The sequence below is a fragment of the Pyxicephalus adspersus genome, chromosome 4 (assembly GCF_032062135.1).
Source record: "Pyxicephalus adspersus chromosome 4, UCB_Pads_2.0, whole genome shotgun sequence".
NCBI lineage: Eukaryota > Metazoa > Chordata > Amphibia > Anura > Pyxicephalidae > Pyxicephalus > Pyxicephalus adspersus.
Window position 1 is genome coordinate 48,497,756 of NC_092861.1, and position 14,822 is coordinate 48,512,577.

Here is a 14,822-nt window from a genome sequence, read left to right on the forward strand (position 1 = left end):
ACCCACTCTGTAAACCTATCTGTACTATGACTTACCCACTCTATATACCTATCTGTTATTCTAATTTTTTAGCAGCAGGATAACTACCAGCATCCTGTTACTGTTTCTATTTTATGGGAGACTGCCACTGGTTTTACTGGAACCTGCAGCATGTTATGAATGTTGCTCTTCAGTAAATGTATATCTTTATGATCATAATGCGTTGCTCCCTCCGTGGTGATGCAGAGATGTCAGTCTGTAGCTGCTTCCATGCTAGCAATCAATATTTGACAACATTTTGGCCAGCAAGGGAGTGACTTCTATTCTGTAAATTAGCTGTTGCGCCCCTGTTAATTTGAAATTGCAAAGGTTTTACCAAGGGCAGAAACCACACGAGTTGAATGCAAAATATTTGATTAAAACAATTCTGTTATTTTTATTTTTTTGGTATTATATATTGATCCCATGAGTGGTGGCACCTAACGTCCAACTGGCTTGGCTAAACATACATTTTTTTCTGTGTCGTAGTTAGTAATATACTGGGTTCATTCACATCACAAGTCATACCCTCAGTGACTGCTGGCCGGGCTTTATCGTACTTATTTCCATGTTTGATGGCTGTCATGTGATGTCACTTCCTGAACTGCAGGGAACAAATTGAAAAGCTGCTATTATAGACTGTTAGAGGATCGTCTGGTGTTCATGACTGCTGACAACCAAAGGTTTACTAAACTCCTAACCTTCCATCCTGTCGCTTCCTAAAAAACACAACACACAATAATATATTTTGTGGAGAGGGCAAGCCCACAGCTTTAAAGATTAAAACCAACATGTTATCTAGCCAAACATTTCCTAAAACAAATACCCATCATTTTGTGCAATACTGCCCGCTTCCATTTATATTATATAATATACTAATAACGCTGTGTCAACTTGTAAAAGAAAAGGAAAAACTGGGGAGAGGGAGTGAAAGAAATCAATAAAGAGGGTGGGAAGGCACTTTAAGTCTTGATGAGTGTCTCCAAAGGGGGTTAGTAATCCCATCCTCTTTGAAACAGCCCACACCTTAGTAGTTTGCCTACTTACCTTTATTTTATTTAACCAAAAATATGATGACCCAGGGCAGATACATGTAAATTATCTTTACATCATAATATTAATAATACAATTTTAATAATAAGAATAATATTATTAATAAACAGTATTTATAAAGCACCAACGTATTATGCAGGGCTGTACATTAAATTGGGGTTCCAAGTGACAGACAGTAACACAGGAGCAGGAGAAGACTCTGCCCAGAAAAGCTTACAATCTAACATACATCACTATGATGGCGGATTAAACATATACTTTTATGAATATGCTTTTATGAAAAAAATGTACCCCGTACTACAAAAACAGTGCTAAGCACTATGCCACCCTGTATGTCTACAGAAGAGGGGTAACCATGTGATGACGTAGGAATTGGGACATTTTAGGGAAATCAGAGGACAGGGCTGGTGCATCATTACATGTGTAATTGTAATATCATTTTGAAAGTATTCAAAACTGAACATCAACTTTGGGTTGTGAGATGTTAAACTACAGCTATACTGCAGAGGCCATATGAACAATGTGCTTTGTTTGTCATGAATTGTACACATTGGCTGTCAGTGTTGTATCTGTTTTCATCAATATTAGTGCTGTATGGGTAGAACAAAGGCAGACATTAGCAGCAGTCGGGGCTGACGTTATCATCCTGCATGGAACAGTACCATTAAACATTCTTGTGTCAGGAGACCACAAGTACAAATGAAGCTTCTATCCATGCAAGTCAAGATTCCATCCCTTTAGTGTAACATCTCTGTTGTCCGTTGTGTTACCCTCCTGGTATATGTACTGACATGAGAAGGATTACAAAATCAATACCTCTAGTGATTTCTGCACAATGCTAAGCTTGTGCACTTCATTTTCTGTGTCATTATCAATACTGATAACATCACAGAAATATCTAATGCTCTGGAGTAAACAAAATTTCTTTCCCCAAGCAAGAAATAACCATTTGTCAGGTGCGTGGAATCTGAACAAAGTGTGGGGCTGCGTTCTTATCAAGCAATAACAAAAAACAATAGGACATAATATTATTCACTTATAGTTACTTATCAATAATACTAAAGGCAGATCATTTGTACAGTGTTATCTTGGTTACTGTAGCTTTTCAATGAAATTTGTTTGAATTTAAAATGAATAAAACAGATCTAACAAAGAGCTCCACATGGCAGGATTGGCAGCCAGTCTTTGTGTGTGTGTATATATTCTCTTGCACTTATCAAGAAGTTGTTGAGGTTACAACTTCTTTCCCACTAAGGTCCATTTATTATGGAGGAAGTGCACCTGCAGAATGGGAGAATTCATTTTTTGAAGGGGATTACATTCATTTTTTATCTTATCACATAAAGAAATGTGATATATTTTATAATTTTGTTTTTACTTACTTTTATCACAATAGGGCTTTCTTTAAAAAAATATCAGTTTATCCAGCTTATATGGGCTGAGTCTGCTTGATTGCTATAGCTCAATGGTTCCCCAATCTCCCTTTTGCAATTTGACCCACACCCTGCCCATATCAATAGACTTTACCAAACATGTAAGCACTCATGTTGTGCACTACTAAATAGTATATGTTATAACATAATAACTTGAACAAAACTTCAGAACCAACATCATCCTTTTCCTTTCTTATAAATATTAAAAAAAAATCAAATCACAACCAGAGGCAACAAAGATATAATCCAGGTCCTCGTCAATGAGGTTGCAGGTCCTTGAAGGCCTTTTAACTACATCCCATAAACCACCTGGGGTCCCCCATCACCTCATAACTCCACCAAAAGTTACTGCCCTGGTTGAGGTTAAACAGTTTCGACACATATTGTGTATATCTGTATATCTGAAGAGTATGGTTGTCTAAGATATTGCTGGCTATATACTATACGCACCGAGAGACGGTGATATAACTAATATGCTGTTCACTGTTTTCCATGCTGGAGCAAAAGCCTTAAGACGTGAAGTGCAAGGATCTCCCAGCTTTAGCTTTATGGGTAATCATGGGTAAAATTCTGTACCTTTTATTGTTTTATGAACATTCCTCCACTAGTTAATAAATCGTCAATCATCAAGGGGAATATAAAGCTCTACCTTCGCTGAAATGGGGTTTCCTCACAGAGACATATGGTGGAACATTATACTGTAGATTCATAATGGGAAAAAGACATCTAGGGAGCTCACAGGTAACATTGGCAATTTGTCCTTTTATTTCTACCTAACTTTCACAGTTCAGTTACTATTTAAAGATTGTCTTTGTGACTATATAGCTTTGAGAAGCACAGTGTCCCTTTGGTTAGCAGTACTTCCAAATAAAAGTCGTCTTTTATTTGGAAGAACAGCTCTAGGTTTTTTATGCTAAGATTTCTTTTCAGTAAATAGTGTTCTATGGGAAACAAATCCAAAAAGAAATAAATCACAATCACTGAACAAAGAGTTCTCAGATACAATGATAACTGCAAAAACATGTGTTGTTCTAAGCAGTACTGAAATCTATTGCATAAGTCGACCTTTATTGAATTCCGACGGGAGATTCAAGAGCTTGGCATTATTTTTGTTTGTTTGTATGCAGAGAGAAAATATTGAAGGCTGTCTGGGACTGTCAAAATATAACAGCTAAGACGCCTTGTCAATGTGTATAATTATAACTCCAGACTGCTGGAAATGCATTTTTGGCAACAAGATTTCAGACACAATATCAATACCTTTATGATGAATGTGGCTGTTTTACAAAGGCAGAATTAGTAAAAGGAAGATATACCTGGCTTTCCTAATGAACTGGAAGTGGTTTGTCCTCAGCAACCAAGTCTAAGTGGCAGAATGAAACTCATTTCTTTATTGCTTTATTTTAAAGTGAACCTTTGACTGTAAGTATGTTGGGGACTTGCTGATGACTTCTTTCGGCTTCAAGTTATCCTGATCTTGGCTGTACTGCTTAGTGATTGACTGTTCTGAAAAAAGTATAGAGGAGTTGCATGCTTGTTCCAAGAATAGGAGGACAGCCTACATTCTTACAAATATAGCCAACAGTTCTGATATTTCTCTTCTCACTGATTCACTTAGCGTCTCAAGTCCAGCCAAAATGTGAATTTCTTTTTTTTATTTTGAATAGAGTAGGGAAGAGTTAGAACATCTGTCCTATGACAAGCAGAAATACCAAGAGACCAGCAGAAGTTCCATTTCCACTAAAGTAACTAGATTTCTTGCTGCATGTGTCTTTGATAAAGAACTTTTCAATCTTTAAATGTTCAATAACGATACAGCCTGGGAAAAGTTCTAACCTTTCTTTCAATGGTCACAAAAGGTTTTTTATTGATTTTTTTTATTTTTTTTACTTTTCACTTGCTGTAATAACCCTTGCAGAATGTCTTAAGTTGGAGGTTAAAATATGTTATTATTTTGTGTCCTATACTTGGCCACACAGTTAACATTAAATGGTGGGTCTACCTAACCTTAAGAGAAAAATGTATGATTTATATTTACAAAAAAATGTTTTTTAATTTGAATACATCATTGCTTTAATTAATTTGATAGAGTCCAATAGAGAAATTCCATGTATTAAATAACTAATCATTAACAAACTACTATTGCAACCATGCAAACACAAAAATTAGGCCATACGATCAATGCATATCCAAAAGAAACATGACTTTATAATATAAATATATGTTATATAAACCCTTAGGTTTACCATACCATCAGGAGGTCAAGGAAGGTTTATGGTATTCTGTCAGTGGACAGTGGTTGGATAATAAAATTTAAATTCTTTTGTGAACAAAATGTCAATTATGGGCTCAACTCACCATTATTTAAAATTTAGCCACCCTGAAAGTGCCCATTAGCTGCAGGTAAACCATCTGTCTTTATCATCCTATTTGTCACTTTTTGGAAAATATGGTTTCCTATGTTGGTGTGTTAGCTTTGTGAATGGATTTTTTTTTGGAGCTTTTTGATGTGAAAAGTAGTATTGGTGAATATACATACACTGGATAAATAATGTATTTCCACTATGTCAGTATATAATTAATTGTGCAGAAAAAATGTGTGCATTTGTGTGTGTGGTGCTGATGTAATCCCGTCTATTAGTCATTTGCAAGAAATGCTTTTTGCAGGTGTGTTTGTAAATGCTTATCAATCAGTAAAATGTATCCTCTTGCTGTTGACAGCCCATATCCAGGCAGCCCGTGCCCTGATGATAACCGGCTCTTTCCTGGGGCTTCCAGCCGTCTTCCTGCTTCTCTCTTCCATGCCCTGCATCCGAATGGGCCATGACCCTGGAACAGAGAAACACAAGCGCTTTCTGTTGGGTGGAGTGCTAATCGTCATTTTGGGTAAGCTAATGAGGAAATGCACAGTTGGAAATGCTCTTCTGTTGTTTTCATGTACCTGGTATGGTTACAAAGTGGGGGACTGGTGTCAATATAGTGGTATATGTGTTTGTAGAGTGATATAAAAAAATAATGACACACCAGAATAATATATGCTAGACTAACCGATAATCAGCAAGAGTGTATAGGTACCAAAAAAGCCAAACTACAAGAGATTATAGAATATTATATCTCATGTAGTCATTACAGAGAAATTTACAGGTAGCTTTGGAGAAACAAGATTTGGTGTGCTAAATAACTTGAATTAAAAAATTAGAAAATATATATTTATTAGACATTACAAAAATGCATTATTGGTTGAATCAATCTTATTATGATACTAGCAGCTAAATAAAAATGTCACTTTGGTAACTTACTATTCATATTGATTTGTACTATTTTTTCTATATGTATCTGTAGTTGATGTCTTACCTACATTTGTGTGACTTTTTATTATCTGTATATAAAATTTCAAAAAGTAATAATTTTTAAAAAAGATAAGCAAGCAAAGATATTCAGCTCACAGCGAAAAAAAACATTTTTCTTACTATCAAGTAAATGTGAAATACTTCATATGAATGTTGTATATTTAAGATTTCCATCCAGCAGATGGAGTGTTAGACTTATTTTTCTTTGTTCACCATGCTCATTCTAACAATTTGCAGACATACGCCTATTGTCTACAAAGTTCAGTGGCTAAAGTATAAAAAAAAAACGCCTTTATATTTTCTTTTTGTTCCCTTTCATGATGCAGTTTCCATTACCCACTCATCTCTCTTTGCCTATTCAGTTTTATCCCCCTCCTTTATCCTTCAATACCCATCATAGATAAGAAGTAACATTTTATATCCAAACAAAAAACCTTGATATCATTGTTACTACTATAGTTAAGGCTTTTATGTAAAATATCATTGGCACAAAATATTAGCTTTTAATATATAATATAAGTTTTTCTTTAAACTGAACACATGCATATGACATTACCTATAACTTTAGCAATAAATTTATCAGATGTTGATATATTCATGTGAGCATTACATTTATGTCCCCTTATGTGAGGAAGTCAGCTTCAGTCAGTCAACTGGTGTCGTTTCCTGTGACTTAAATCGCATTACATGATAGGATGTAACCATCTGTCAGGCAAAGGAAGCACAATAAAAGGCATTTTTTCCACATATGAATGCATTTTCGTCCTAAATATAATTAACATAATGAAAGAATGAGAAAATGTAGTTACAGACATATTGGCTTTCATTCAAATGATGTTTTCTTTGGAAGAAAAATGTAGAGGGAGTACAGAGATATTTAATGTTTCTTTCCTTTCAGACACTTACAAGACAAAGTATACAAATTATTTATAGTAAAAAGCATTATGTCGGTTTAAGCAATAAGCCAAAGCAGATATTTAGAGAGAGATTGTCACCGAAAGTGACAAGTGCCTTCTGATAGCTCCTGGTCCCAAACTGAGGAGGTTCTGGTGTGAGATGGTTTGTAGGTTTTCAACCAAGAGGATTACATAGAGTACCTGCTCTCCTATTGGCTCCAGTAACTGATCAGGTAAACTTTTATTTTCCATTCTGGGAGATTCTCAGAAAATCTTTGAAAGCCCCACTATATAGGAGCAATGGAGCTAGACCTATGGTGGGGAGAGAAGGCAATGGGGGAATGTGAATACATGAATATGGCTTGTTGAGGAGGTGGGCTATAAAGGGACTAAAGGGAATTGTACATCCATAGCACTGAGTATGCAGAGTTTACAAAGGCCCAGCACTGGCTGATTACATTTTGATTTTGTTCAGCTGAATTGTATGTCCTGGATGATCTAAAGCAGCCATTCTCAACCAGGGTCCTTTTAGCTGCTTATAGGAAGGGCATTCTGAGCACCACTGTAAAGGGCATTTTTCCCCATTAACGACCAATGAATTCATTTTAGCAGGAGTTTCAAAAACCTTAAAATTATTTTAATGGAATAAAAAAGTTAATGTGGAACTAAACATGTGCGACTCACCCATCTGCATTCCATCACAAGGCATGGCATCAGGCCATGAATATTGCAGAATCTCCTGTCCATTTTTGCAGTAATGACCAGCCCGATTGAGCATTTTTAAAAGAACTTTAGGAAAGCCCGATCTAAAGGAAAGTGGGGAGGGGGGATCTGAGTGTGTTTTGTGTGTTGTAAAAAAATGTAACAAATTTATGCATAGACAATATTTCACAACCATCTGAATAAATCAGGCTGTTTTACTTTTAGTGCTGAACTAAATTAGGGAAACATACAGAAAACATTTGAAACTCCTAATAAAAATGTAATGGGTAAATAAAAAAAAAAAGAATAGATACAAAACTGATAATTTCACTGCCCTCGGGTAATATGTAGAATGAGTCAGAAAGCCGGAGCTGAAACTGATAGCTTGACACAGTGTGGATAGATGGGGTCACTGCTATCACATATGCAGGCTTTCTAGTCCACATTATCTGCTGAAAGACACAACAATCACAATGAAAGAGCACATTTGTGATAAATGCTATACTATGAATAAAATATATACGGTATAAGTGTACATACATACTGTATACATTTGAAGAAATAGAGGTTTATTAGGAACATTCTACAGTTACTATGAACTGAACATTTGCTGTTATAGAGAACATATTTCAACTTTAAGAAATATTTATTGTATCTAAGTTATAATGTAAAAGTATATATGTATCTTTTTTCTTGTGTGTCTTGCCCATGTCAGGGTGACTAAGGGCTCCCGTGCCTATAGCCTCAGAGCCATATATCCATAGTGTGAGATCCAGGGCTTGGGATCACTTCTGATTGTTTGTCTTGTTGATATTAATATTGTGCTCATGACTGTTCTCCTTGCTGGAGACTTTGACATAAGGAAGCAAAACCCTGCCACTACCAGGATGGCCACAGTGTAGGACAATGCATGGTAAATGGATAAATGATCAGCTGCATGGAGATGATAAGGAGTATTGGTGACTAGTCCTTTGCCTTTGTATGTCCTGTTTTTTCTGGGGGTTCTTCAGAAGTATTATTAAATGAAGAGTTACCCTTTAAACCAGAATTCTTTTTAGAAATATGTGCTTATGCCAAAACTTTGGTTAACCACAAATATGTTTCATGTTTCCTAATATCTGGGTATACCAGTGAATAATCAGAAATCTTTTTAGCTGTCACCTATAGAGTTGACTTTTTCTATTTTGTATTGTTAGGAATAATTACCTCTCATAATAAATGACAATACTCCTGTTTTGAGGCTGACATAGCTCAGACTTACATTTCTTTTTATGTCAAGCGGTCATCTTTCTGAACCCTGCTGCTGATGCTTCGTGATCGGCACAGGAAAAGGATGAGTAATGTCCAAGGTAATATAATGAATGAATCATCGGTGAGTCAGTATGGTGCTGCAAGACAACAGATACTTTCCTAATAGGTGAACATGACCCACACCGGTCAATTCACCTCTTGGCTGCTGATCAGTAATGACAGGCGAAATCATTACTTTTTCCTTTTGTACAAATGCTTTTCTAGAAAGGTTTAATGGTCTCGTCTATTAGGATCAGGCTTCAGAAAGAAAGCAACTGAAAATGCATTTGAAATAATATGCAGGAAAAAAATAATTAGATAATATGCATTATCCATGTTACCTTATCCTGCCATCTTATACATACAGGGAAAACAGACAGCGTTTCTGCATAAAGCATAAGTTGCCTTCCCTATACTCACCTTACATGCTCTTTGGCACAGTGGGTGTAAGATAAAAACAAATTATATATATATAGTCATGGCCACAAATGTTGGCACCCTTTCATTTATGTCAGAAAATGTTCAAATTCTCCTAGAAAATTGTTGCAATTACAAATGCTTTGGTATTGTCATGTTTATTTCTTTAGTTGGCACTGGAAGAACACAATAAAGCAGGGAAGAAAATCTCACATTTCACACAAAATGTCAAAAATGGCCTGGACAAAATTATTGACACCCTCAACAAAATACTTGGCAGCACACGCTTTGGAAGAAATACCTGATGTTAATGGCTATCTGTAACAATCAATACGTCTTTTACATCTCTCTTCTGGAATTTTAGACCACTCTGCCTTTGCCAGCCACACAGCAGGGTCATATACAGCATTGAAACTCAACAGAATAATTGTTATGCTTTTCAACTCTTCTGGTTTTGGCTGGTGTAACTAATCACTAAAAACAGAAGGTACCGCATGTTTCACAGCAATCAAAAATCTAAAAATAATGTGTTTATTGCTTATCCTAGGATAGTCGGTGCTGATGATGACCAACAGGCCTGAACCACTATATTCAGTTTGGAATAGTTTGGTATATATTAGGCTGTATCTGTGTGGTAAACCAATAGTTCTGAATGCATGATAAATAAAGAATGAATTGCATTGATTTATTGACATCTATTCTTAAAAGTGAAGCTTTTGCAGCACAAGGTTCCAGGCTCTAATCTCAGGATGCTAACTGCATGAAGTTGTATATTCTTCCCATGTTTGCACGGGTTTCCTCCAGGCACTCAGGTTACCTCCCAAAACCATACAGTTAGGTCAATTGGCTTCCCCTAATATTGGTTGTAGACTGTGTAATTGACATATGACTATGGTAGGGACGTTAGATTAGGAGCTCCTTTGTGTGGCAGTGAGTGACATGACTTTGTATTTCATGTTTGGTAATATGTCAGCACTATATAAATGCAATATCATATTAATAATAGATTTGAGGTAAAATAGAGACATGTTGTTTTGCCTATACGGAAGAAGTTTTAGTGATCAAACCTGCATGTAACTCAAATCACTGATAACTTTTACTAAGGTAATGAATTTCTGAGTCTTCTTAAATATACATAAACATATTCCACCCACGTGATAAATGTATTGAAATATTTCGCCGGTACCTTTTGTTGGTTTGATCATTACTCTGAGAAATATTCTCACTCTGACTTCTTTTGTATTACATCTAAGTTGAGTGACTTTGTATAGCAGATCTTTCTGTTGAAGAGAAGTGAATATGTTTAATAGTTGAATGTTAAATATGGATCAGTAAGTGGAATATGTTCTCTTCTGATGCTATTTAAATAAGTAACTATTGACTGACTGACTTTGCAGACAGATTCAATTAAAATATTGTAAAGCCGATTGAAATCCACTTAGAACAGTTCATACTTTACACTTTTCTTTATGGTAAATGTCAGGATAAGCAGATATGTCTAGTTGCAAGTTGTCTGTGACCTGAAACAACCAGTTCCCTCCATATTCGATAGCCTCCCGTATTAGAATAATCGCTCCCCGGTGTAACCCTGCAAATGTCAGCAGCATTGAGTGGCAGCATTGTTCTGCTGATGTTTAGATCTAAGTGTAGTTTTTTGTAAGGTTAATGCACAGCTACAAATGTAAAACTTTTTAATTGTTTCTAGAAAAAAAAGAATCTTTTTAGAGCGGCCATTCAGAACCGGGGTCCCCCCAGAGGTTGCTAGGGGGTCCTTAAACTGTGGTTGATTGACCTCCCATTTAATGATGCCTGCATAGTGCTGCAGCCAACACTACTGGGTAGAACTAGCTGCATGACTCCATGACTCCAGCTGCAAAGCCACCACTAAAAAAGGGGGACATTCTTTGGAACCAATTTAAAAGGCTTTTTTTGACAATAACCCATATAAATTGGTCCTAGCAGAGTTTCCCAGAGACCTGAAAATTGTTTTATGGGTTCCTCAGTAGTAGAAGTTTAAAAAGGCTTTTAAGAGTGTATTATAATGTGTTTATTGAAAAAATAAATAAGTGTATGTTTAAAGGCAAGTATCGTGAAATCAGTATAGGACTCTTGGTGGTGGACAAGTTGAATTTTTTTGTAAATAACCCCCAAATCTTAACCTTCTCCCCTGCCTGAACCATTAACTGCTCCTCAACTCTACTCCTTTATCTATAGTTAACTCTCAACCTTTAGCACTACTTTTATTGGAGAACACACACTTAATTTAATAGTTCAAACCTAATACCTCCACATCCCTGACCAACAGTACTATTTGTTGGCAGGCACAGAAATATTCTGTCTGACTTAGTGTTCTCATCAGTTTTTTTCCAGCTTATCTTTTTTGTGTTTTAAATCAAACTCAGTATTTGTAATACCAATTTTGCTTATCCAGCTCTTTATTTTTCTCTTTGTAGCATTGAGTGCCATCATGGCCACCATCTGGTACCCAGTATCAACTCATAAAGAAACCACCATTGTGACTTTCGGATATTCCCTATATGCTGGATGGATTGGAGCGGCATTCTGTTTGTTTGGTGGAATAGTTATTGTTTGCTGTACAGGAGAGTCTCAAGCTTTTATGGAAAACCGATTTTATTATTCATCGCAAGGGTCTGGTTCTCCAACCCATGCCAAGAGTGCCAATGTATAAAAATGAAGTAGTCAGGTAAAGCTGACTCCCCCGAGCTGTCAGTATAACATGCTGATGGACAATAATAACAGATGTGCCTTAATTTGCAATATACTGTACGTGCCATAAAATGGTGATTAAGTACAATTTTCCTAATGGAAGAATGTCAGTGCAGCTATTACCTGGAACAACTGACGATAACTGGATTAAGTATCCAAAGGGCAATCTCAGCTATGCCAGGTAACAGGTGTCCTAACAACTTTCCTAATTGCAGAACTCCACCTTCCATCACCTTTCTGACAACTTTGGTATCGTAAAGCAACCACATTACTACTTTACAACTAAATTAAATATATTAAATCAAATCAAACTAGAATTAAATATAATTTATTACCTACCATGCAGTGAAAATGTTTAAATTGTTCTTCGTTGCTCTTTCTGTTATTTTTCCATCAACTGCATAAAACTTCCAGAGAGACAACATTTTGTGTCCAAAATTCTCACTGAACTAAGAAACAAATGAACATTTCTTAGCGGGCTTCATTATTCAAGAATATGGGAACAAGACATTCAGTAAATACCATTCATAAAGTCACTTCTATTACTGTGTTGTCTTACAGTATCACAGTTGCTAGAAAAGTGAAGGCTGTTAGGTGACTTTCTGCCCTTGTTGTGCAAACACGTTCACTTTATTGGTGCTTGGCATTGGATGGTATTGGTATTCCAATTTTTTTTTGTATACTTCTTAAATATCACCAGACATCCAGATTTCTACTGCTGTTACACTTTGATTTATTAAACATCTCGTAATGTGTCTCTTTTCTCACTCTTTTATACAGTACTAGTATTTAAAAGAAATTTTGTAAGATGGTATTAGTATATTTTACTTAAATTATTCAAGCAATACACATATTTTAATAACAATCTTACAAGTTAACCAGTAATCATTTTCAGTAAAACTTTATTTATTGTACATGCATAATGCTCCTTCTTGTTTATAGTACATAATGTATAAGCAACTGCTATTCTGATGCAACGCATACTGAAAAAATTGTAGGCAGACTTGTCTCTTTTGGTGGTTTACTGATGGGATGGTAAACTGGGATCTGATTGCAAGTTGGTAGTAATCTTTTGCAGCTAGCTCTCAATGTACTGTACAATTCTATCTGTCCTTCACCTTAGAGAACAACTCTACAAACACTGATTGTAGGAGCTGCCTACTAACAGTTCACCACAGCCTGCTACCGATGCTAGGAAATATTGTATGTATGTAGCCTTGGTAATCCTGGCATTATGCACTGTGAAGACTGGAAGTCAGGGAAATGTTGCTGTAATAAATGGTTTTTCAAATAAATGTAAAACGTTGTCTGCAATTTATTTCAATCTCTTTTCAATTTGATATAAATGGAATACATCGATGTCTTGTTATTTTTTCATAGAATATTATTATTTACAGTTTCCAGTTGGGATAATAGGAAAACATGATATGCAGATCATTACTGCCCATGGCTGAATTAATATTTATTCTACAGAAATATGTATAAAGTGAACTGTAATAAAAATCTAAGAAAATAGTATAGAAGTCTTGCTTTTAATGTTGTGTGTTGGCCTATTACCTAATTAAACAATGCACCGTGATCTTCAATAAGAGAAAGAATTGTAGTTTCTAAACATCAAAGCAGTTGTTACAGGCAAATTATTTACTATGGGTTTCATTCTTTACCCCAAAAGAACCCTTAAAATAATTAAAAGGCCTCAAGGAACCAAAAAAATTATAATTGGAAAAATACCCTTATGTTGATGGTGGTCCAAACTCAATCTTCACAGACAGGTAAAAAAAAGATCATTGGGGTCCTGCTTGTGACCCTGCCAAGTGAAGTTAGACCCCCAAACTATGCAGCTACCATCAGATGGGAAGACAGACAGAAGTAAAAGAACCCCTGGCAACTTCTGGAGGAAACTTAGGGTTTCACGGAACCTTGGTTTAGAATGAATGATCTATTAAATTGTATGATTTTATATACAAGCAGTATCTGTTAGATGATCACTCACTTTATCTACATGTGTCAATGTGCCTTTCATATCCATAATTATGTGCAAAAACCTTTTGCATTAATTTTTTTTAAAGTATATGCCTAGCCAATATTTTTGTTTTGGAAAGAGGTTAAAGGAACAGATTTCACTGCTATGCAAAGTTTCATTAAAAGATTTACCCCCACTTTCTGTTGAGGTAAATTGACATTTTACAGTATTTGTAGATAATGTGTATTTGTAGAGAATGTGATAAAGAAAATGTTACATTTTTGGGGTGCAGTTCCTTTTTATACAAATATTACTGATGAATACTATACCTTGTATATGAATAATAGCAATATTCTGTGTAAAATACAATAATAAAATAAAACAAAACGTTTTACAATTTTAATAATTGGTTATTAAAATTGTCATGTGTCTACTATCCTTTAAACAAAGAGCTAAATATATTTAGGCTCATTCATTTCTTGGGAATAATGACAAGCTGGATTATCTACATGGTAGTTTTTGGTTGATGAAACTCAAACCTCTAGCTTTCTTTCAATAAGGTGGATTACCTGTAAATCTGTCTTTGCTGACAACACTGGTATAATAATTCTTGTTTCTAAAAGCCAAGTATACCTGTATACCTTTTGGCTTTCTCAGGAAGGCAATGCAAAGAGCAATGGAGATATGACAACTAAATTACCTAACTGTAACCATTTAAACTTCTAATTTCAGAATTTAATCGCTAACGACCCGGGAGATTGTCTTTTATGGCTTATTGCTTTTTACAAGCTACGGTTTGCGTCAAGGAATAAGCTCAGATATGTCTGAAAATATCTACAGGTCTCTGTTTCCTAGAGGAAATGGACAGTTTAAAAAGGCGTCAGTGTAAATGATGGTGGGGTATTTTTTATTTTAGGTTTTATTCCGAAAATATTAGATGGTAATAATACCCAAGCTTGTGTGCCCTGATATT

The 14,822-nt window shown here is 35.5% G+C and overlaps 1 protein-coding gene across 1 annotated transcript; it reads left to right on the plus strand.

Annotated features, from left to right (window-relative positions):
- Positions 1-1,576: 1,576 nt before the first annotated feature.
- On the plus strand, positions 1,577-13,401 carry CLDN11 (claudin 11). Its single transcript, XM_072408095.1, has 2 exons — positions 1,577-5,390; positions 11,613-13,401. The coding sequence occupies exons 1-2, from the start codon at positions 5,159-5,161 to the stop codon at positions 11,846-11,848; spliced, it is 468 nt and encodes a 155-aa protein (XP_072264196.1). The 5' UTR covers positions 1,577-5,158; the 3' UTR covers positions 11,849-13,401.
- Positions 13,402-14,822: the final 1,421 nt, after the last annotated feature.

Excerpts from the sequence above, each read along its gene's own strand:
- CLDN11 (XM_072408095.1), top strand. The coding sequence starts at position 5,159 with ATGCTTTTTGCAGGTGTGTTTGTAAATGCTTATCAATCAGTAAAATGT. Across the intron at positions 5,391-11,612 it reads AGTGCTAATCGTCATTTTGG|CATTGAGTGCCATCATGGCC; the intron begins GTAAGCTAATGA and ends TTCTCTTTGTAG.